The sequence below is a fragment of the Bacillus rossius genome, chromosome 15 (assembly GCF_032445375.1).
Source record: "Bacillus rossius redtenbacheri isolate Brsri chromosome 15, Brsri_v3, whole genome shotgun sequence".
NCBI lineage: Eukaryota > Metazoa > Arthropoda > Insecta > Phasmatodea > Bacillidae > Bacillus > Bacillus rossius.
This window is the reverse complement of record NC_086342.1, coordinates 34,126,129-34,148,380: the sequence shown is the minus strand read 5'-3', so window position 1 is coordinate 34,148,380 and position 22,252 is coordinate 34,126,129. Positions and strand designations below refer to the sequence as shown.

At 38.0% G+C, this 22,252-nt stretch overlaps 1 protein-coding gene across 1 annotated transcript in view; it reads left to right on the top strand.

Moving 5' to 3' along the window:
* The window catches only part of LOC134539700 (myosin light chain kinase, smooth muscle-like), a 125,309-nt gene extending 116,906 nt beyond the window's left edge, over positions 1-8,403 (top strand). Inside the window, exons 4-8 of the mRNA XM_063381915.1 lie at positions 484-687; positions 2,531-2,672; positions 4,796-4,995; positions 6,341-6,493; positions 7,483-8,403. Coding sequence (XP_063237985.1) covers positions 484-687; positions 2,531-2,672; positions 4,796-4,995; positions 6,341-6,493; positions 7,483-8,392 — 1,609 coding nt within the window. The 3' untranslated portion in view covers positions 8,393-8,403. The remainder of the gene's footprint in view (positions 1-483; positions 688-2,530; positions 2,673-4,795; positions 4,996-6,340; positions 6,494-7,482) is intronic.
* The last annotated feature ends 13,849 nt before the right edge of the window (positions 8,404-22,252 follow it).

Sequence of the window (22,252 nt, the reverse complement as noted above, 5' to 3'; positions counted from 1 at the left end):
TTGTAAGGGTAAAACTCAACAATAGTGCTCAGGGGAAGTTGTCTTCAAAGGACTGGGTGATCGTTCATTTGATCCACCATGCTGAGTGGAGGTACTCTCCAGAAGTGATAACGAGGGGTGGACGGGGGGGGGGGGAGGTGCTATGCTCGCTCGCAGGGGATGCTGTAACAACTTATAAACACACAATTTAGAAACACACAAGATAGAATCTTCTAAGTTATGCCTGTTCTAAGTTGTGTTTCTAAGTTATGATAGTTCTAAGTTATGTGGTTCGGCGTTGCGTGTTTCTAAGTTACGTGTATCTAAGCTATGACAGTTCTAATTGTGTGTTTCTAAGTTGTGGTAGTCCTAAGCTATGACTTTTTACGTTACGACGTTTCTAAGTTGTGTGGTTCTGCGTTGCTTCTGAGTCACGTATTTCCAAGTTATGATCGTTCTAACTTATGCCAGTTGTAAGTGACGTGGATTTGTTCCCGGCGGCAGGGGCAAGTTCGGCACGGTGTACCGCTGCACGGAGAAGCAGTCGGGGCTGCAGCTGGCCGCCAAGTTCGTGCCGACGGCGCGGCGCGAGGACCGCCGCAACGTGGAGCGCGAGGTGGACCTCATGAGGACGCTGCAGCACCCGCGGCTCATCCAGCTCTACGACGCCTTCGACAACGGCAAGATGATGGTGCTGGTGCTCGAGCTGTGAGTGGCCGTCATTTCAACCACTTCCTGACCGTGTCCGCTGTTGTGATCCCAACCCAACAGCCAATCATTTGTGTGGTGTCAGCAGAATAACAATGTAACCTCAAAGAAACAATTGATAGAGACCGGAAAAATTCGCGGATTCATTTCACGACAGCCTGAAATTCAAATAGTTATACCTTAGTGCTGCCTCTGCTATTGGCTCACAACTCACCTGGATGACTCTGGGTCAGTGAGAAACACTCAACCGTAGCTGTATCGAATCACAGGCCGCTACGTTGGGACACCTTCACAAGACAGCAGCCAATGAGAGGGTGGCATTTGACTGAGTGTACGTAGAACTATAAAGTTCCTGGAACTATAAAGTTTCCTGGAACTATAAAGTTCATCCTAGAGGTCATGGAACCAGCGAATTTTTCCGGTCCCTAACAATTGGTCATAGACAGCAATAAGCAATAAGCAGTCATACATGTAAATATCACCCGATTCTGGTCCAATGTTATACGTTATGGGACTTTATTTTGGTGGCTTTGGGGATTTTTAACTACAGCCACGATAATTTTTCTCGGATTCATTGAGTTTCGAAATTAGACTTGAAACGCAATCTGCTTCTCGTGGTTGATTGAATTAAAGTGCTCTTGACACACTCTTGACGAACCTGAACCAATTGTAAACGAGTAGAAAAATTTGTTACCCAATCACGTATACCTAACCAGCCAAAGGATGTAACCTTGCTATCGACCAATATAGGCCTTGATTGAAATGAATCCTCAAAATAATTGCGGTGCTACTTATACCAAATCTTACATCTGCTTATTACAGTTTGGCAATAGAAATACCCAAATCAGCTCGTGTAAACAAAGACATATGCATTTGTTTACAATTGTTTATCCAAGGTAAAGGTTTTCTCGCACAGGTAATGCTCATTCGGCGAGGGTTTAGGGTTAGATCCCAAAGCCTTGGGCCTCTACAAACATTTTCTTTCTGCTGGTCCATATTTGACTTCACACTGTGTTAATTTTAGGAACTGTAAAAATTCGAGGTTTCAAAAAACTTTCAGGATAGAATGAATAATCCAATAGTCCTCTTCATTGTCTGCAAAATTCGAGAGAGCCTCTTGTTAGTTCTGCACTTCTTTGGTGTCATGGTATAAAAGTCTCTGCATGAAGCATAGGCAAATAGAAGATGAACAAACAGGTACAAGTGCTCGAATTTAATTATATAGCAAAACATATTTTGAAAATTTTTTGTGACTTCATTCACCACTGTCTCTGACAAAAAGGCGAGCGTCAGTTCAAACCCAAATCCACCATAATCATTTTTGACTTCTCATGAGCAGGAGATTATGAAATAGCAAGTATGATATTTGTTTCATAAATTAAAACATGTAATTTTCTAAACTTTATATTTAAGATTCCTGCGTTTAATATGGCTAGGTTGTAAATATCATGGGGTTATTGAAAAAATAAGGTAGGCTACATCATAGGTACCATTTTCTGAAATCTGATTTTTGTAATAATTAAGATGAAGAGCATTTTCTATGCACAGAAATGAGGAAGTGCCAAGAATGTTCCTGACATTAAAAATTTGTTCAAGTAAACTGTTTTCTCATTGTCTGCAGGAAAATACTTGTAACTGATTCAATCGGTTACCTACTTTTCCAGTAACTCCACGATATGATACAACTGCCATAATTTTTCTATAGACACTATCATTTTAATGGTGCCTATTCAGGTAATATTTGGGTGTGCACATTTGTCATCGCTTGTTTTTGTCCAAGCAACAAACGTACAGGACCAAACTGAGGTAATAAAATAATACCTTCTTGGCTATTGTTTTGCAGGATAGAAGGAGGAGAGCTGTTTGAAAGAGTCATCGACGACGACTTCATCTTAACAGAGAAGGCATGCACAGTATTTATGAGACAAATATGTGAAGGAATTGAATTCATCCATCAGAACAACATTATTCATCTTGATATGAAGGTAATGAACACCTATATTTACATACTAAAGCATGCTAACAAAGCAGTTTACATTTCATATTTAAAAAAATTAACTAAATTTTCTGAATATTAATAGCCTCCATTCTTGAACGTGTGAGAATATTTTACTGAAAAACTCATCCAACATAATTTTAAAACAAAGAAGTTTGTGGCTGTAAGTATTATACGGTATACACAGTTGAAAGTTGCTAACAAACTTTATGACATTTTAATTTTAATTTTAAAGAGTGAAAATAATTCACTGTGGTAAGTGATTTAATGACTGTTATATTTCCTACGTTGACATGTTCACTTATTTAAATTATAAAATGTTGATTATCAATATCACTTTTGTTTCCATCATATTCAATAGTTTTGAACTTAATTTTATTGAAAAAAATAAATACAGACTGATATATTTTTACAAGTACATAAATTGACAGACTCTTAAATTATTTCACGGTGTCAAATGCTCGCAACAGTCGTATCCAGAACATCAAAGTGACATCCCAGTTGTGCAACATTTCTTGGGTGATGCCAGCAGTTTCACTTATCCTTCTTCTCAATGAATCCTGATCAGGTACCTAGGTCGGAAATTAGCATCAATAGTTATCTGCTTGCAATTCCTTGACATACTAACATACGAGTGAAGTCTATTGTGTGAAATTCTTTGCTCTCTGGAATGAGGAATCGTGAATTCACAAGAAGCAGGACGAGTAGACTTGAACAGGCTTCTTGGAAATGGTTTTTGCAATACCATAATTACAGATGGTCACACTGTTCTCGAAAGGGTAATCAGGTGGTAGTCGTCCGTATTCCTTCCTAAAATTTCGCTGCAATCGAGAACTCTCTCTTTCTCTCCCTCTCACGGAATTTTGAAATACAGAGCGGTTTTCCCTCCAATGACTCCAATCTCAGTTCCAGCGAATGTATACCTCCTATATCAAATTAAAATTAAATAAAACAAAAGGAAAAAAAAAACTTTGAGTCGAGTTTTTAGTTTGCTACAAAAATATAACTATAAACGTAACAGTTTGTTTGTAATCAATGTTCCTAATGTTAGAAGGCCTTTATAGCCATCGCATATAATTTTAACTCGGTATGGCAGTCATACATGTAAATATCAAACAGATTGATCAATTTCAACAGATGTTAATAGAATTTAAGCTAAGTATAAATAAACACTTAACCACTTATCTTTGTTTATAGAGCTATTGATCATGTACTGTAAACTAAGAAATGAAATGTTTATTTAAGCTTTGCTGATTGCTTTATTGCTTGTTATTATGGCAAAGGTATAATCCAATAACAGCTCCAGTTTATAAATGTCAGTAAATTCTGTTGGATAAACAAACTGGATTCAAAAACTGTTTAGCCCAAATGAAATAGCCAATATTTTTAAATATAATTTAAACTCTATTTACAATTTAAAAAAAAACTTGTCATATAATTTATATAGTTACGTTTGGATTTCCTGTAAGTAGTAATGTTTTCCTGATTAAGAAAATAAAAGAAGATTGAATGCCATTTAGTAGGTCTTACATACTGAATTAAACACATTGACTAAGTGTTATGTTTTTTAAAGTACTTTAAAATGTTTCAGAGGTATAGTTTAATAGCTCAAACTAGTTATGTACAAAAATGGCGACTTTTGATGTCTTTTACTTATGCGGGTTCACATAGCATCTGCATTTGAAATTTAAATGACAAATCCCCACTCAAAGAACTAAGCTATAGAGTAACTGAAAAATTTTCAATTTAGTTTCCTAGTTTATGTAGTTTCAATTTATTTATGTATTATCACAAAAAACTTTGGAATCCATAATAATCTTGAGGTGAATGCTTCTGGAGTGTATTTTCATTGGGTTGAGAGTTGAAAAGTGATTTTATAAAAAAACATTATATTATTTTTATTTATTGTTGGGCATCAAAACAAGTTTAGTATGAATTTAGTTTAAATTATATCAAATTCATGAGAATATTGTTTTGTTTTTATACTACTACCAAAAAAAGTCAAACTAATAGCTGAGAGATTCGATACATTTTATAACTAAACACAATCTATTTTGATAAAAACATAGAATGGTTTTAAAAACACAATTAAAAAGATTTATTTATTTTCAGCCAGAAAATATATTGTGCCTGACAAAAACAGGGAATCGAGTTAAAATAATTGACTTCGGCCTGGCGCGGAAGTACGATCCAGAAAAGAAGCTGCAAGTGTTGTTCGGAACTCCTGAGTTCGTGGCACCGGAAGTGGTTAATTTCGACCAAATCGGTTTTGGAACAGACATGTGGTCCATCGGAGTCATATGCTACGTGCTGTAAGTATGTACCAAGACAGTAAAACCTTAACAAAAAAAAAAATCTTTGCTGCTGGAATTGGTTATTTCGAGTAACATGACTGATAACAATAGATTTACCAGCCTAGATGCCAGTTGATCAATACTAAACCATCACCCACTAAAAATTAGTATTAATCCATTGATCGACAAGAGATAATATTGAATAAGGTGATTTTGCAATGCCTTCTGCAGCAAGGAATTGAAGGAACAAAAATATAAATCCGGCAAGGATATATTTCATAAGTGAAAATTCCAAAACTTCACAGAGATACAGGCGTGGTGCCTTTGGCTCACCAGCAAGGCCATTGGATGGACAGAATCATAGTACCTATTTTGACTTCTGTGTTGAAGTCATTGTTTTTGCTTACCTTGTAGCAGTTAAGTAGTTGGAAAATATTTGCAAGGTGTTGTGCCCAGTCGAAATGGACTGTAACTATTGTTTTATTGTAATGGTATGCTTTGGTTGAGAAGTTTCTAATGTATTTAATGCCTGCTTAGTGTTTCGTAGAGTGCAGGGGATCATTATGCCAATCTGTCTTGCATAATTCTTGTAGCAAGAATGAAACACTTTATAAACTCCTGGGAGGTCCTTAGAAATGGCTAGAAATGCCCTCAGTTTATGGTTTTCTGAATAGTTTTGATGCTGTTTTTTTTTGTAGTAAAGTGGCTATTATTATTGCAGTCCTACTGTACCTTCTATTAACTCATCAAATCACGACCTTGCTATACTGTAAAAATTGTTTGAAACAAACTTAAAAAATTTATTAATTCATTAAGCAGAGATTCCAGGCAATTTGGGAAAATCATTTAAGTTCGATAAGGAATCACTATTCATTAAAGTTCCAGTAAAATATTATATATATATATATATATATATATATATATATATATAAAGATAGAATTCATCTAACTTAGAACTAAACAAGCACTTATTAAAACTCGCTGAAAAATGTGCGACTTGCGAAAATGACTTTCACGCTTAACAAGCAATAGCTGGCTAATGTCAGCTCTATATGTTCCCTAAATAGTGGCCACAAATGTTTATTCTCTGCAAATCCTGTAAAACTTATTTATGGAGAGAAGAAAGTTATGCATACAAAAAATAATTGTACCCGATAAAGCAGAGAGCATTAATATTTATAAATTCACTATGAAGAGTTTCTAAAATTAGTACGGTACTGAACTATTATTAACAATTTAAATTTCACAGTAATGTTATCTAGAAAGTAAATTCAAGATATAAATATGATCAATAGCTAATTAAAACACTGGAAAATTAATTTACATAATATATAGTGTATAAATGTATTACTTTTCATTTCAGGTTATCTGGCTTGTCGCCATTCATGGGAGAGACAGATATAGAAACAATGGCAAATGTAACCATAGCACGATATGATTTTGATGATGAGGTATTCAATGAAATTTCAGAAGATGCCAAAGATTTCATCAGAAAATTATTAGTGAAAGAACGAGAGTACGTATTTTTTTTTGTTGCAAACTCAATGAAATCTTATATTGCATGCTTCTTTTTTAACCCACTAACTTACAAACGTTTTCCTAAATCATGCTATCTACTTTTGACACAATAGCTAACCATTTAAGTTCGCATAGTGTGACTAATTGTTATGTTTATTTTAATATTCAATGTTGATGACTGTAAATTGCAATTGAAGTAGTTACGGTAAAATATAAGTTATTCTTTGCAGTACGTGTTTTGTCATACATAATATCTTTATGTTAATATGCTACATTAGTGCCAATGAATAAAGTGAAAGGTATGACAAAGGCCCAAAACTAACAGTAAGTTGGAACTAAAATAAATGTAGTTTCTTGTAACTAACAACCTGCATGATGAACTTATAACAAAGACAACACAACATCGCTCATACATGTAGTCACACATTCATAAAACATAACGCGACTGCAATAACTGTTACAGAGCTGAGAATGTTTGTCATGGAAATTCATAGCTGTCCTTGGCTCGTAGTTTTCTTCTGCCTAGTACAGCATTCTGTCACATTTGTAATGCTGTGATGCATCTGAATACTTAAGAATTAACAGTGAGATTTAGTCCTGCCATTAAATATGATTCTTTGTATAAGAGTGTAATGGTTCTTGATTGGGTGGTTAAAGACAATCATAAGCCATGACCATTGCATACGTAGAGACAACTTCTAAGGACCAGACTAATTATTACTGTTAATTCTTAAGAATGAACTCAATCACAATCAGCGCATTTATTTCGAAAGTGTAAAGTTTTAGTGTGAGATAAATATAATGAATCTTAATTTAGTTTTTAAATTATAGATGATTGGGCAAAAACTCACAAACCTACTTTGATGTTAGTTCCAAAGTTTTTGACAGTACAACGTGAATTGACATGGCACTAACATTCGGCGAGGTTCCACACGACAGTCCTGAGGTAGCATTAACAACGGGTCTTTGTCTGCCTTTCCATTGCAGGGGCCGCATGTCGGCCGGCCAGAGCCTGGCCCACGCCTGGCTGAGGAGGAGGCCGCCCCGTCGCGTGGACGGGCTGGACACGGCCAAGGACAACCTGCGCTGCTTCGTGGAGCGCTGGAGCGAGCACCCCAACAGCCCCTACCTGTTCGACGTGACGGGCCACACCATCTCCCTGTGCGGCCCCACCTGCGAGGTGGACTCGCAGCTGTCCTTGCGCGGCTGCTCGCCGTCGCCCTGCGGCTCGCTGTCCTCGTCCCCCGAGTCCGTGGTGGAGGTGCCGCAGCCCCGGACCCCGGAGTTCAGGCTCCAGCCGGCGCCCTACCACCTGGAGAGGCTCCAGCACCTGGAGCGCCGCGCCTCGGACAGCTCGTGCCTCGCGCCCAACACCAGGGACACCGCGAGCCGGGTCAACCTCGCCGACGAGATCCGCAAGCTCTCCGACAGGCTCTTCCAGATGGCGGCGCTCCACTCCCCCGACAGCCCCCCCGTCGCGGCCGGCGGCCCGGTCTTCGTGTCGCACACCACCACCTCGTCGACCACCTACAAGCTCCCGCCCGACGGCGCCCGGCGCGCCAAGTTCAAGATGTCCGGCCTGAACAGGGACGTGCCCCTGGGGCTGCCGGCCTCCGCCAGCAACGTGATCCGCTTCGCCAGCTGCTCGTCGTCGGAGTCGTCGCAGTCGCCGAGCACTTCCCCCGAGCCCGAGGAGGCGCGCCTCACCAAGGACCTGCTGCTGCAGCTGCTGGGCGAGTGGGACAGCCGGGCGCCCGCGGCCGGCCGCCGCAAGTCCAGCATCTCCGGCAGCTGGTCCGAGGACCAGACGCTCGGCCAGAGGACCATGAGCTCGCTGTCCTCCTACATGCAGTCCGCCAGGCTCGTCGACAAGAAGCTGCCCGTGGCCCCGCCGTGATCCTGCGTGCCGTGGTACTGGACAAGCCATGCCGCTCACGACCAAACCTCTCTTTACTTCGGGTAATGCTAGAAGCTGAAGTAAACATAGGTTTACCCGGGTTGACTTAGAACTATCCGAGTTTGTTGGGTAAATTTGAATTCAGCGTTTACCTGTGCACACCTAGGTCTACCCAATGCTGATTGGGTAATGGGAGGGAAGATGACAATAAAACAGTTTTAACATCATGACGGAACATGGCTGAAATTCTCTATTTTTCTTCTGACCATCGATTGCAATTTTCATCACTCATCGAAGTCATAAGAATTTTTCGTATGTCTTGATTTGCTTGTTTGACGCTTCCTTGAGATTGACTGTGGCGAGTTTATCCATGAAATTTTTTCAGACCAATCCACATTGAGCAGATTTCTTCAATTATACGATTCGAAAACTCACACCCATTGTCTGATTGAAGAATTGAGGGTCCACCAAAAATACCAAAAATGTCCAAATGTTTATGAGCAACTTTCATGGCTCTCATAGAATTTGTCACACTCTCTCCTCTTCACTGGAGCAACGTAAATGTTCCCTTAAAATAACTTTGGGAGATTGGTGGATCTTTTAGTTTCAAATGCAAAAAAGCCAATGCGATTTCGTCTAATGTCTGTGCCTCTATATTTATTTTACTTTTAATTCAGTTAACATAAATCAACAAAACCTGATCCTAGTCAAAAGGTTAAAAAGTAACTTAACTTACATATATGCTTTGCCAAATATCTTAAATTTTAACATGGGTTGGCAAATATATTAAAACTGTAACATTTGAAGTATGGGCAGGTCCTAATTAGAATATTACTATTGGGTTTCCTTTGGCATAGTTAAACAGAATAAGAATCTATAAAAGGTTAAAAATAAACAATCCCAGAGTTTTAATTCTTAGTGCTTATAGTTATTAAAGACCCGTTAGTAATAGTTTCGGTTGTTCCAGTCTCTTCAATGTAAAATAATCTAATTGTCATGCTGTAGACATCACTGAGACTATGGAAGCATGGAGATTTGAAGTTAGCTGGCTGATGGTGATGTGTTACGGGCTAGCCTTAGCCGTCCTGGGTCCCCGAGGAAGGGAGCGAGGATGCAGTCACCATGCCCGCTCCAGGCTCTTGAACCCTGTCTGTGAACAAGCCCAAATCCAAACATGGTCAGAACTGGTTCACAGACAGTCAGTAAGTTGGCAAAAATGCCCACCAAAAAAAACGGTGATGGTCGGAGAGTAAAAGGTTGGCAAAAACTCACCAAGCAGAGAGTGGCTCCTAGTGCTCCGAAATATAGCCCACCAGGATGCGAGACGAAGACAAGCGCCGAACAAGCGCGGTTGCCACGGATGTTTCCATAAATGAAGATAATTAGGAATTTAGCAAAGTATAACAAAATTCTACTAGGCACACAGACTGACTAAATACTGGTTAAGATAGAAATTAGGGACAACATCCCTTGAGTAGCCGAATACATTTTCGTATGACGACCGACGGAAGACTTGCTGTTTGCTGGCCAGTCTGCTAGCGCGGCGTGGAGTCCCTGTGGGGCGGCAGCGACTCCTAATTAAAAAGACGCTTTCTTTCGAAAGAAAGGGTGGGACTTCGGCTTCCGGACAGAAAGGTTCCGAAGATTTCCGATTGGGGATAGAGAAATACTGACTTCGATATCTCGATATTGGTGTTAGTGCCCGATTGCAGAGCGACCTACTGAGTGGCCGAAACAAGAAGAAATCGACTAATGCATCTCTCGCATGAGGCGACTTCGAAAGCGTGGAGCTAATGGAGGAGACTAGTGGAGTGCTCTGGTGGCTTGGAAATGAAATACGGGGTACTGCTTGTGGTGTGAGGCGCCAGGGTGTTTGAACGGGCATTCAAACACCCAGGGTAAATAGCTCGCAAATCCGCCATGAGAGGGCAGAGGTGGTACTTTCGAAGACCAATGGCTGTCCTTAGCTTCGTGGCCGGTCAGTGCCCTAGGCAAGGTTCCCTGGAAAGGCTGGAGAAGTGGGGGGAGGTAAAAACTGCATGATGGTGGGAAATTAAGCTCTACAGAGGCCAGAGACGTGCCGATACGTTGGGTAAAACGACTCGCGAGTGTGCCTCTAGGTGCTTGCCTCAGGAGAGCTCCGAGAAAAATAGGCCCCTGGGAAAACGCAGGCATAAGCCATCTTGATCACGTCTCGGAGGAGAATTACGGATGATGGGCGTGCATTCAAGCAAGGATAAGCCGAGATACAGGCTGACTTGCAAAGACTCTGAAAAATCAGATCTAGCGCTGGGAATGGATTGGGGAGACTGGCCTGACAAAGATTAAATGGAAGTATACAGAGAGCAGAAATAGTTTAAGTTTTACCTGCAAAAGTACTGGTAAAATAATGACTCGAAATTCAAATTCAAAATTGTGCCAAAAAATGCTGATTGGAGGCACAAATTTAATGTGCATAACTGCACAAACTTTGTCAAATGGTCTTGGTAGACCATCACCGTCAAGGTTAGACTACATATCAATGAAATCTACTTGACTATTCATTTCTGTGGACAGCAGAGGTTTTACAATTAATTTTTTTCCCTTTTGGCAGGGTTCACGCAGTCATAAATATAACTTTATAAGTTCCTGAGATATATTTTTATATGTACTTTTTCTTGCATTCTTTTTCCATTCAATGTTTTCCGCCATGTCCAACGTCAAATGAATTTCCCTCAAAACATCGAAGATCTCGTCATTGGTAACATAATATTTAATTGTTGTCTCACCTAATGAAAGAGAAGCAATCAGTTGTTCGACACCATGTATTAAACACATATCAAGTCGTTTCAATCCCCAGTATTGCAAAGTCATCTTCAAATTGGCTTCTTTTGCACATATAACAAAGTTGATTAATTGCAAATACTGTTTGTTGTTAAAGTAAAAGCAATTCAATCACTTCACAGACAATAAATCTTGAAACGTTTTATGAAAACGCTCACGGAACGCCGTACATGCTCTCTGTTCAGCCGCCATTGTCACTGCGCGGCGTGGGAGATGTCTTGTGCCACGTGCTCAAAATTGATGAAACACCTAACCCAGTCACATTGCGTGGACCTAGGTGTACACGGGTGAACGCCTAATTCAAATTTATTTTAGTGATTATTTGGACTTTACCCAAAAAACTTGGATAATGCTAAGTTAACCCGGGTAAACATACGTTTATTTCTTCTAGCACTACCCGTTATATATAATTGATACGTAAAATCTTTCGGTATACGGAATTTGGTATGAGTAATTTTCTGAAGGAACGGAAATGTGTAACCACGGTGCTGCTATCTGCAGGGGATAGCGCGAACCAGAGATCATGAAGCAGAAGTGAAACTTTACAGTACATATTAACTGTTTAGTGAACTTTAAAATAATGAGTAGGAATTTAATAAAACTCCTTGTCGAAAATCAGGTCCAAAGTAGAGTTTTTTTTTCAGGTCTTTTCCGATTTTATCGGAGTTGTTACTTTATATGGTTTAAATTTTCGGTCTGCTAATCAAATTATTCAAAAGTCGACGTGACTGCTCCGACAGCGATTTCCAGCAGTGGGTGCAGAAACTATGTGTTATTCGCATCAAGAAACAATTTGCATTTACTTATCACGCTCTGCGTTATTTTAAAGAATTCTACGTTAAATTTCGTGTCCTAGTTTCGTATTATAAGTGTTTTTGAAACAGAACACATACATTTGTACCATACCGAGTTAACACATACACATGTTTAAGTATAATTTGTACAAGATTGCTATACATGCTGATTAACGAGAACTTACCGCCACTCACCGGGCTTATGTGTCACATAATTGGGAGTAAAATATATCATATTAATGTGGCCTCTATTCTCAACATTCATTGGTAAATACAGTGATGTATTATCAGAATATATTATTTATAGAGGCGAATTACAATTGCTTCTATACAAACTTACAAAAATGTTTCGAAAATATTTCTGCCACATGGTTTTGTACCACATGTGTTGCTCTATGACGTTAAAAAGAGCTATCTTTGATTACTGTAGCGGAATGCGTGATATGTGGTTGGGCATTCCTTGTGTCCGTGGTTCATCCCCATATTGCTAATTGTAAGATAACTCTAATTTGTGGAACCACACCATCAATTCTGAGAGTAAGACCCACATTTATATTACATATTTTATTTGAATGAGGCGAGGAATAAACCCTGTAGTGGTGGTACTCATGAGTAGGATACCGGAAAAATTTGCTGTTTCGATGGCCTTCAGGATAGACTACGCAGTCAAATGTATGCTTGGGAAAATAACCCCAGTTCATTGGCTGCGGACTTGTGAGTCGTCTCAAATGGTTTTCTTGTGATTCTATTGTTCTTTGGTTGAGGGTTTATACATAATTGGTTCAAAGTCGTCCAGATGAACAGTGAGCCATTAGCAAAATCAGCTTAAAGTTATATGAATTTGAATTTGAGCCTGTCTCCGAATGAACCCGCAAATTTTTCCAGTCTAATTATGAGTCATCCTGTATTTGAAAGATAAATATATTTGAAACAATTTATTATCCTAAAAATTTGGAGAAACATTTTCCACGTTCTGACGTAAAGTTACTAGTAAATAAAATTAAAAAACCTAATGTTATCAAAATGTAGTTGTCTGGTTAGACATAGTTACCAGCTGCTTGTGTATCAGTACAGCATCAACTAATCAAATGGTTTTATATGTTGCAAGCAGAGCTCGGCCGAAGGCAAGCCAGTGCCTGTCCCATAAGTGGATGACCAACACTGCCATAGAAACAGCACTGAGCAAGACCAAGCTCAAGAGATATGTCATAAAAAAGAGATGGATCAAAGCAGTCAACACGATAATTGCCCTGCGGAGAATGGGTGCAAACATTGACTTTGAATCAGTATGATTTTATTTTCAAGTGACACTGTGTAGCAATTTGTGTGAATGAGATACTGATTTTAATTTTTCCACAGTGCTTTGTGTGTCTCAGTCTTGGCTACTAAAGCCTCAAGTGGTGTTATATTAATATCCACATCTAGTAGTGCTTTCATATATCGCTGCCAGGAACAGCTGAAAAATTGTTCATAAGTCTGTAGTAGATACACATTTTGGAAAATATATGGCCAAATTCTTTAGGTTATTTCGTCCAAAAACATAAGTTTTTGGAGAATTTAATCAACTTTGAGAAAAGTATTTTATATAAGAAAGTGATCTTACCTTTTGAAATACATATAAAAAAGCAAAATGTAAGGCCAATACATCTAAATTTAAATATACCAGGTTTGTTGATTGAGTAAAATAGTTATCCTACCGACATACTTAAAAATCTTATATTATGATCAAATAAAACAGTCCAGAATTTGAAAAAAAAAATTAAAGTATATTGAGCATGTTAAATTGTTGAACATTTAAGTAATGTTGATTTTGCATATATATTAAGTGTAGAAGTGTTGTTTACAAAAACTATGTTAAAAAATAAACTCTTCTTAAGTTGTATATTTTCACTTTTTTTTGTAAATGTTGTAAATAAAGACACATAGTAAAATGCAATTTACATTTATTTTAAAAATATTTTAACTACATAATTGTTCTAAATTGAATCCTTCATTAATACAGGTTGTCAAACTATCCTTTCATAATTTCTTGAAGCAGACATTATACATCCTGCCTTGCCTTCAGGAGAAACCACGTGATTTGACAACTGCACGAGATATCGTTTACGAAAAGCACTTGACGAAGCGCTTTGGGTGGATGGGTGGTTATGTTTCCGTATTTCGTTCTAAAACTGTATTTTTAGAAGCGTGAGATTGGCTAAAATGTGTTGTTTCCAAAATAATTTTTAGACAATTAGACATCAACATCCAGTAAAGATTCTTGAAAGCAACCAAGGACCTTTATTTCACTTCTTTGCTATATAATATTATGTTTACCGCTCAAATCTAACAGTTATCCTATGCACGACGAGAAGACTGCGCGCCAGTCTAGAGGAAACACCACGCTAGAAGCACCAGCGAGCGTCGCACTTATCATCCCGCCTCACCAAGACACACACACCCCTGACGAGGCGGGCCACTTAAATCCTTGCGATACAGCATCACGAACGCAGGTTTCCATGACAATAACTCACTAACTACCAATGGCACTCAAAACACTCTTCAAACTTCCTACATCCACACAAATTAGTTAACTTAGAAAAGCAATGACGTAATTATAGTTTGGAATCTGAACTAACACACACAAGAAATCATCCTTAATAATGAGCGTTATTAAATTATTAAAATTAGCACAAACTAGTATTTTTTTGACTGGATCCTTAAGAAACTAGCTTGCTGGAAGGTAATGTTAAACTAGGTCAGACTCATTTAAATGCAGTATTATATATTGGCAGATCCAGGGCCAGGTCCATGGCTGAGGTGCTGAAAACCATCTTGAATTATAATGTTACGACCACCTGCCAAAATGTTCAATTTTTCCTCAAAATGTCTAAAAAAAAAATATATATATTTTGAGGGGCAAATTCCCAATTTGATGGAAAATTTCCCATTTTTCCCTTAAAAAAAAAAAGAAAATCCCAAGGGGCCATTCCTCTCAGGGAGGGACAATTTTCTTGAACAGGGGCCCCATCTGAGGTCATGACTTTGACCTTGACCATCAAATTTGAAAATCTTTACATTCAGACCAAAAAATTCACAAAAAAAAAAACTATTTATTCCAAATATTCAATTGTCATATAAAATCCAGGGTCTACACCACTGCCTTATTGATGATGCGAATGCAGTGGCGTAGCGTGGGTGGGGCGGAGGGGGCGGCCCGCCCCGGGCGGCAGCCCGCGGGGGCGGGTCGCCGGTGAAGCGGGTTGAGATCTGATCTATGATTCATTCATTACATGTGTCACACACACTATAATGTTCCATTTTTATCTAAAATTTTGCGCACCAACAATTTTTTAATATTTATTTAAAAGAAAAACTGCGAAATCACTGACAGAGCTCTTTATAACGTTTGTTTGTTTACATACGAACGGCAACATCGCATCACGCCGCGCCGCCCGGCGCGCGCGAGCCGAGTTGAGCGGCACTCCTTATTATGTTAATTACTCATACAAAATCTTTTGTTTCACGCGTCGGCCCGTGTCGATGCCTCTCTTTCGCACTCATTGAATTTAGTACTACGCATTGTACTGTAAAGTTTGACCTTAACCCAAGGCAAACCAAACAACTTCCGCAAACCGGGACACAGTAAAACTCATATATTGCCCCGTACCGCGAGCGCAGGTAAACCCAAAAAAATATTAAAACCCAAACTAATAGCAGGCTTAAAAAATACTAATAAGGTTGCGAACAGTGAGAGGAGGCAGCAAGTTAAAAAGACGCAAAATTTATATGACAACATTTAATAAATAAATATATATGTATCATAAAATCGTTTCATCACAAATCGGTGCATCCATCATAAAATACATACCCTATTACTACTTATAAAAATAGCTATATAATAATATTAAAAAAATACTTTAACAATTCCCCCGAAAAATTATAATTTGATCATATACTTCGGAGCTCCGAAAATTAAATATAATTATCAAAAAGGCATTAAAAATATATAAGAACATAACTCCGCTATACTATCAAACTTGACTATATTGTTGATTGAACAAGAATTGGCTGCTAATATTGATTTTGACAAAGTTATTTCTGACTTCGCTGCTCATAAGGCCCGTAGAATCCGCTTGTAAAACCGCTCATCCTATTTTAACTTCAATAAAAGGTACCTCATTGCATGTGAAATTTAATTTTAACTAAGCACCTATAGAATGGGGGCGGCAAAATGGGTTTCCCGCCCCAGGCGCCGAGATGGCACGCTACGCCACTGTGCGAATGCCCAAGGACGATACAGGTATTCAATTGTTTGGTGATCAGCTGCCAATTTTAAACATGGCCATAGTCATTAAAATTAATCAAAGTTGACTAAACCCCTTTAAAAAAGAATTGCCACAAATTAGCAAACTGTAAATACTATTACTGGTCTTTAGTTAATTTGAAATGAAATTCTAATATCAAAATTCTGGGTTTGACATAACCTGTAAAACTAGCAGACACATTATCTGCGAGTGTGATAATGAAATTCCCAGCGATAAATAATTCAAGCATAATTCCAGGTATTTTCCCCGATGATGAAAATTCATGTATATTTCCTGCTTTTCCTGAAATTCAAGGCTGGTGGCCACCCTCTTAGCACAAGAACTTTAAACTACCTACTTGGAACTTTAAAGTGTGTTTGATGGTTTATTGCAGATGGGATCTACAAAAAAAATTTTAACAAATGAAAGTCTTCACCTTTTTGCTCAAACACATAACTATTTCTCCCAAGCTACAGATGTTAGCTCAAATTCACTACTTGTTTTGCTGCATATGAGTGAGATATCGCTAACAGTTGTAGACATCTTTGTTGGAACCTTGAACTGTATAATTGGGGGTCGTCTTACATTCAGGGTTGACTTATTTTTGGGTGAATATGGTATTAAAAAAAGGGCATGGTAATGGTAACTCGCTTCAAGTAATATTTATAACTTACATTATGATGACAAACACCACAGCCGAGAGTTGGTCAGACTTGGTGCAGATGAGACGACTTTCAGTAGGAATGAAGACGATTATGGCTCAACACTTCTCGAACATTTCCTACTGCTTAGGATTAATATAATAATAATAAAAACCTCCATAGTGATAAAAACATACTTAGAAACACAAATATATTTACTGGTAAATAAAAAAATTATTCCTTATTGGTCCAACTACGGTAGAACTTCATTAATATGTAAGTACTTGCAGAGACCTCAAGTTTTTGTACTGAAAGTATATTTAGTATTGAAAAATACATACTAAGAGAAAAATTACATTACTAAGAGAAAAATCATAAAATAAATAAAAAATAGTGTTGTTAGAAGTTACAACATTATCATTTGGCGAACATGTGACATCAGTTTAAATATTGGTATTTCGGCATAACTCAAGTTTATTTAAAAAAAAATCTGTTATTTCAGTTTGTTTTTGAGTTTGATGCTCTGTTGAAATCAATTTGTTCTATGTCATAGAAAGATTCCCTGATCTCTTCTGGAACCTTTTCGTGTTAAGAGATGAATTTGTTCAGTTTTTCTAAGCTCAGAATAGCTTACATAGCTGTCACAGGTGGCTCTCTGTTAGAATCATTATCTGATCCAGCTTTTGATGACTGTGATTTGTATTTCATTATCCACAGAGATATAGTCTGTGAATGAAACAGCATCAAACTGCATGGAGTGACACTTTTTGCCATACTTCAGGGTCAATGTCATTGCTTTCGCATGTTTGTGTTGTAGTGTGGCTTGCATTCTTGTCTGATGAAGTTGCAGTGAGCTCGTCAGCTTTACAGTTACTTACAGCGCCAAACTTTCTGCAGCAGTTCGCAATAGTTTCTTGTTGAACATTCCACCATTCACCTGTGATAGTCTCAATTGCCTGACTAACATGGATGTTGGTCGGTACTTTCAACCTAATGTTGATGAGCAGCCTCTCAACAAGGCGTTTTCGAAAATGTACCTTGGAAATCTGAATAATGCCTTGATCAAGGGGCTGCAACTATGATGTACAGTTCGGTGGCAGTAACATTAGTTTGATGTTTTCCAGTCGAACATCAACACTGTGTGCTGTGCAGTTGTCCATTATCAAAATAATTTTTCTTCCTTCTTTTTTCATATCCTTATTGGTTTTTACCAGCCAACTTGAAAAGAGTTCTCTCGTCTTTCATGCACAAGTGTTACTAACATAATCCGCAGAGACAAGAAAATCCCTTGAAGCACTTGGGATTCTTGTGATTACCAATGATTAATGGTCTCTATTTTTTTTCCTGTAGCATTGCAACAAAAAAAAAACATATTTCCTTTGCTTTTTTTTTCCTCCCACTGAAAATACTGTATAATGAGTAAGACTTAAAATTACTCTTCAGCTTTTCTTCCTTCCACAGTTTTGCTGCCTCTGTGTCTGCATCTTTATCCTCACCCCACACAACCTTCAATGATATACCATGTCGTTCCCGGAAGCGGTGCAACCGTTCTGAACTGGCTTGGAAGTCTTTGATGTCCATAAGCAATGCAAACTGTTTTGCTTTAGTTTGTAACATCGGGCCAGTTACTAGAACATTTTTTGATCGTATTACTTTCAACCATTTGTTCAAAGCATCTTCCATCTTGGTGTCTCCGGAACGAAGCCTTTTGTTGTCACAACCAAACAAAGATTCTTCATACATTTTTTTCAATTTTTGCCCGGTCTTGTAACAATCGTACTTACAGTCATCGCCACAATGCCATATGTCTTCGCAACGTTGACTTGCTTTTTCCCTTTGTCCAGTTCTCTGAGCTTTTCAATTTTTTTCCTTAAGCATGAATTGCTTTTGTTTATTTTTATCTCCAGGATCTCTCATTTTAGTAGCACAAATACAATGTGTCTAAGAAATTTAACATGAAAATTAATTTAAAACAATAACAATCAAGGCACGGACTTTAAATAATACATTAGCGTTGACACTTTCCTCCGAATTAATACACCTTTCTCTCGAAATTCAGTGTTTCATTGTATTGAGGTATTAGAGGTTAAAAATTACACTGCAGTGGTATGATTGTTTTCAGTTTGTTTGTCCTATAACATTTATCATTTATTTGGAAATTTATTTACCAGTTTAAGTAAATTTTGGAGTAGCAATGCCACACTAGTAGTGGAAGTTATACATTATTGTGAAAATTATGATACTTTAAAATGAAAACAATTTTGCATTGAAAATATATCATTTTCAGCAGGGATAATATAAAAAAAAAAAAGTAAACTGAAAACTTTGTTTTAGTGAGGTACGTTCTACTGGTATTCTACTGTAGTATTAGTTTACATGTAGGTTCACGAAGCCCAATTTTTTTACACATGATACAAAAAAATAATATATTTAAAAATATCTGATACTAGAAGCTTCATTTGGACTCCACTTGCAATCAGTCCTTTGTATATAGGACTTTACGATTAGTTGAACTTGTAATGTTTTAGCTCGATTTATGTGTGTGTGTGTGTGTGTATATGTATATATATATATATATATATATATATATATATATATATATTGATACGGTGCCACTCGTTGCGGCGCCACTTGATACGGGGGCCGTAGTCTCTGATATTTAATGGCGGAATTTGAATGCGTGCTCGGGTTTTATGGGCGCCACCGTGCCACGTGCACGGACCGATGTGAGACTGTTTCCCAGTGTCGTGATGTCGCCCATGTGAGCCGTTATTTTAATTTCCCCCTGAATACACCTAGTACGAATCCCTGCCCGCTCTCAGCGTCGGTCACGCTATTATCTACGCAGTGGGCTCTCAGGCGTCCCACATGCCGTCACACTCCACGTGGTCGAACAGATTTAAATAACAAAATAATACGTCGAATTTACACACCTGATTTATTCGGTTACTGCAACTTACACATGTACATGGTTGAAACTGTTTAAAATGCCCGCGGCATGAATCGGTTTAGGGGCTAAGGCCCACCACGTGGTCACATCTCAAATTACGTAATACAAAAGAGAAAGGACCGTTGCTGGTCGTAAGACAATTAGTTATGCAGTCCCCTGACCGAGAGGAGCTCCGAAGATGAAAAGAAAACGATTTAGACGGAATTAAATTGAAACAGAATTACTTGGCGGTGAAACAAGCGGTGAGGTCCCCGGAGTGCTGGCGCGTCTACTCTCGGTCGTTGATGGCGACGGACTGGGCTGAGATCATGGCTCGGCTCGACTAACATGGCGTCCTCCCGCCGAAACAATTGCCGTTAAAGATATTTGTGAATTCGTGCCACGGGAAACTAAATTAACATGACAAGAATGATTTAAAAATTATGTGACATTTTTTGAATAAAGAGAAAGGATTGTACAAAGTATAATTATTAAGATTTAAATTTAATTATTGTCTGGCTTCGGGTTTCCTCGGGAATGTCCGGAAACGCTATTCTATTTTGTTACCTTATTTTAATTAAAAGTACATAAAACCCTCCCGGCCGATCTGCCGTCACGTTGCACTTAGGGAATATAAAAACAAATAACACAATTATATTTACTTATGTTTTAGGGGTGCGGCACACTGGCTCGACAGCGCCCTCTTGCCGGGCGAACACACACGCACGCACACGTACGCACGGGTAGGCGGGAGGTTTGAATGGAGGGTGGGTGGTGTTTGGGCGGTGGCATATCGGACTTAAAAGGGGCCGCAGGCCCGGACGATGTCAATGTTTATGTATATATATATAAAATCAATCCCTCAGTTTGCCCAATTCACAAAACTTTTATATATTATAATAATTGTTTTGGGGGAGGGGGAGGGGAGGGGTGCTTATCCACAATCCCACATTGTTAATAACCAACATTACCAGTAACCAACATTATCAGTAGCAAAAATTATAACAGGTGTAAACCAGGTTTTAACTACAACAAACTTAACTTGAGAAGCTAGAGAAATCAATTGGAAACTGATTAGTGTTTAACATATGATCACTTTTCAATGAAAATTTTAAATGTAACTTAAAAAATGCTATGAATCTGCATTTGCAACAAATGATTAAAACTCCTTAGTAATCAAATAGATACAATAAAACAAGACTTTTTTTAAAATGTTATAATGTTTATAATGAAATCCACGTTATAACGAAGCAACTATATAAACTTATGTATTTGTACCTCTAAATAACTGAGATTTTTTTCACAGTTCCACCAAAAACACCCGCTACAGAAAGGAAAAATGAAAAATCTTCAAAACATTTCTGTAGAATTGTCATATTTTTCCATTTACTTAGTAAATATATTATGTTTTCAGCAAATAAATACTGCCTCCATCTTACAATTGTCTGGCCATAAAACTATTGACATACTGAAACGTACTTTGAAACTAGTGCAGTTAAACATATAGTACCAACATTACGCAACAACAAAAAAAAAACTTTGATTAATCAATGTTCTGAACATCGCCTGGAATTTTTTTTCCACATATCCCACTTATAAATCTTTCCATTTGTGTTGTGTTAATGTGCAATTAATGTAATGAATGCCAATATGCAATGGACCTGGCCAAAAGATTTATGCGGCTTGCACAGTCATGACTTGAGGCAAAGTAAAGTATTTCTCCATAGCTCTATTAGCTATACAGCTACGTATTTATTTTTCTAGTTAGGTTTAAATTCACCTCATAAAGAAACCTCCCCATAACAAACACACCTAAAATCAGTCCCTTAAAGTTTTTTAGATTAAGGTTTTACTTTATCAGTTATTATGTTAATTCTAGGGATGGGATTTTCGAATCTTGGATTCGTCGAATATACCGAATCCTATGGATTCGAGGATTCGTAGGATCCGAGGTGGGATTCGAGGTAGGATTCGAGGTGGGTTTTTAAGAGTTTTAGGTAGTAATTGAAAATTGTAGTGCTGGGCGAAGTTCGAAAATTTAGAACCGAACCGAACCCTTACGTTCGGCTCGGTTCGAAACCTCATAAAATATATTCGAAAAACCGAACGTTCGTTTTAAAAAAATTACGTTTTTCTAATTTTCTAACCCCCATTTGAGACCATTCACAAAACAGCACAACAAAATTCCATTACATGTAATAATCCTACTTTTATAGCATTATCGTCGCCTCAACAGTTTCAAGTGCAGACAAAAAAAAATTATTAATTGTCGCATAACTCGCATAGAATTTTTTTCATATAGGCGCGCTTTGTTTTTTATTTACTTTAGAGATTTTTGTATGCATTTCTCGTACTACGTAATATAAACTATCGTACAAATTCCAAAG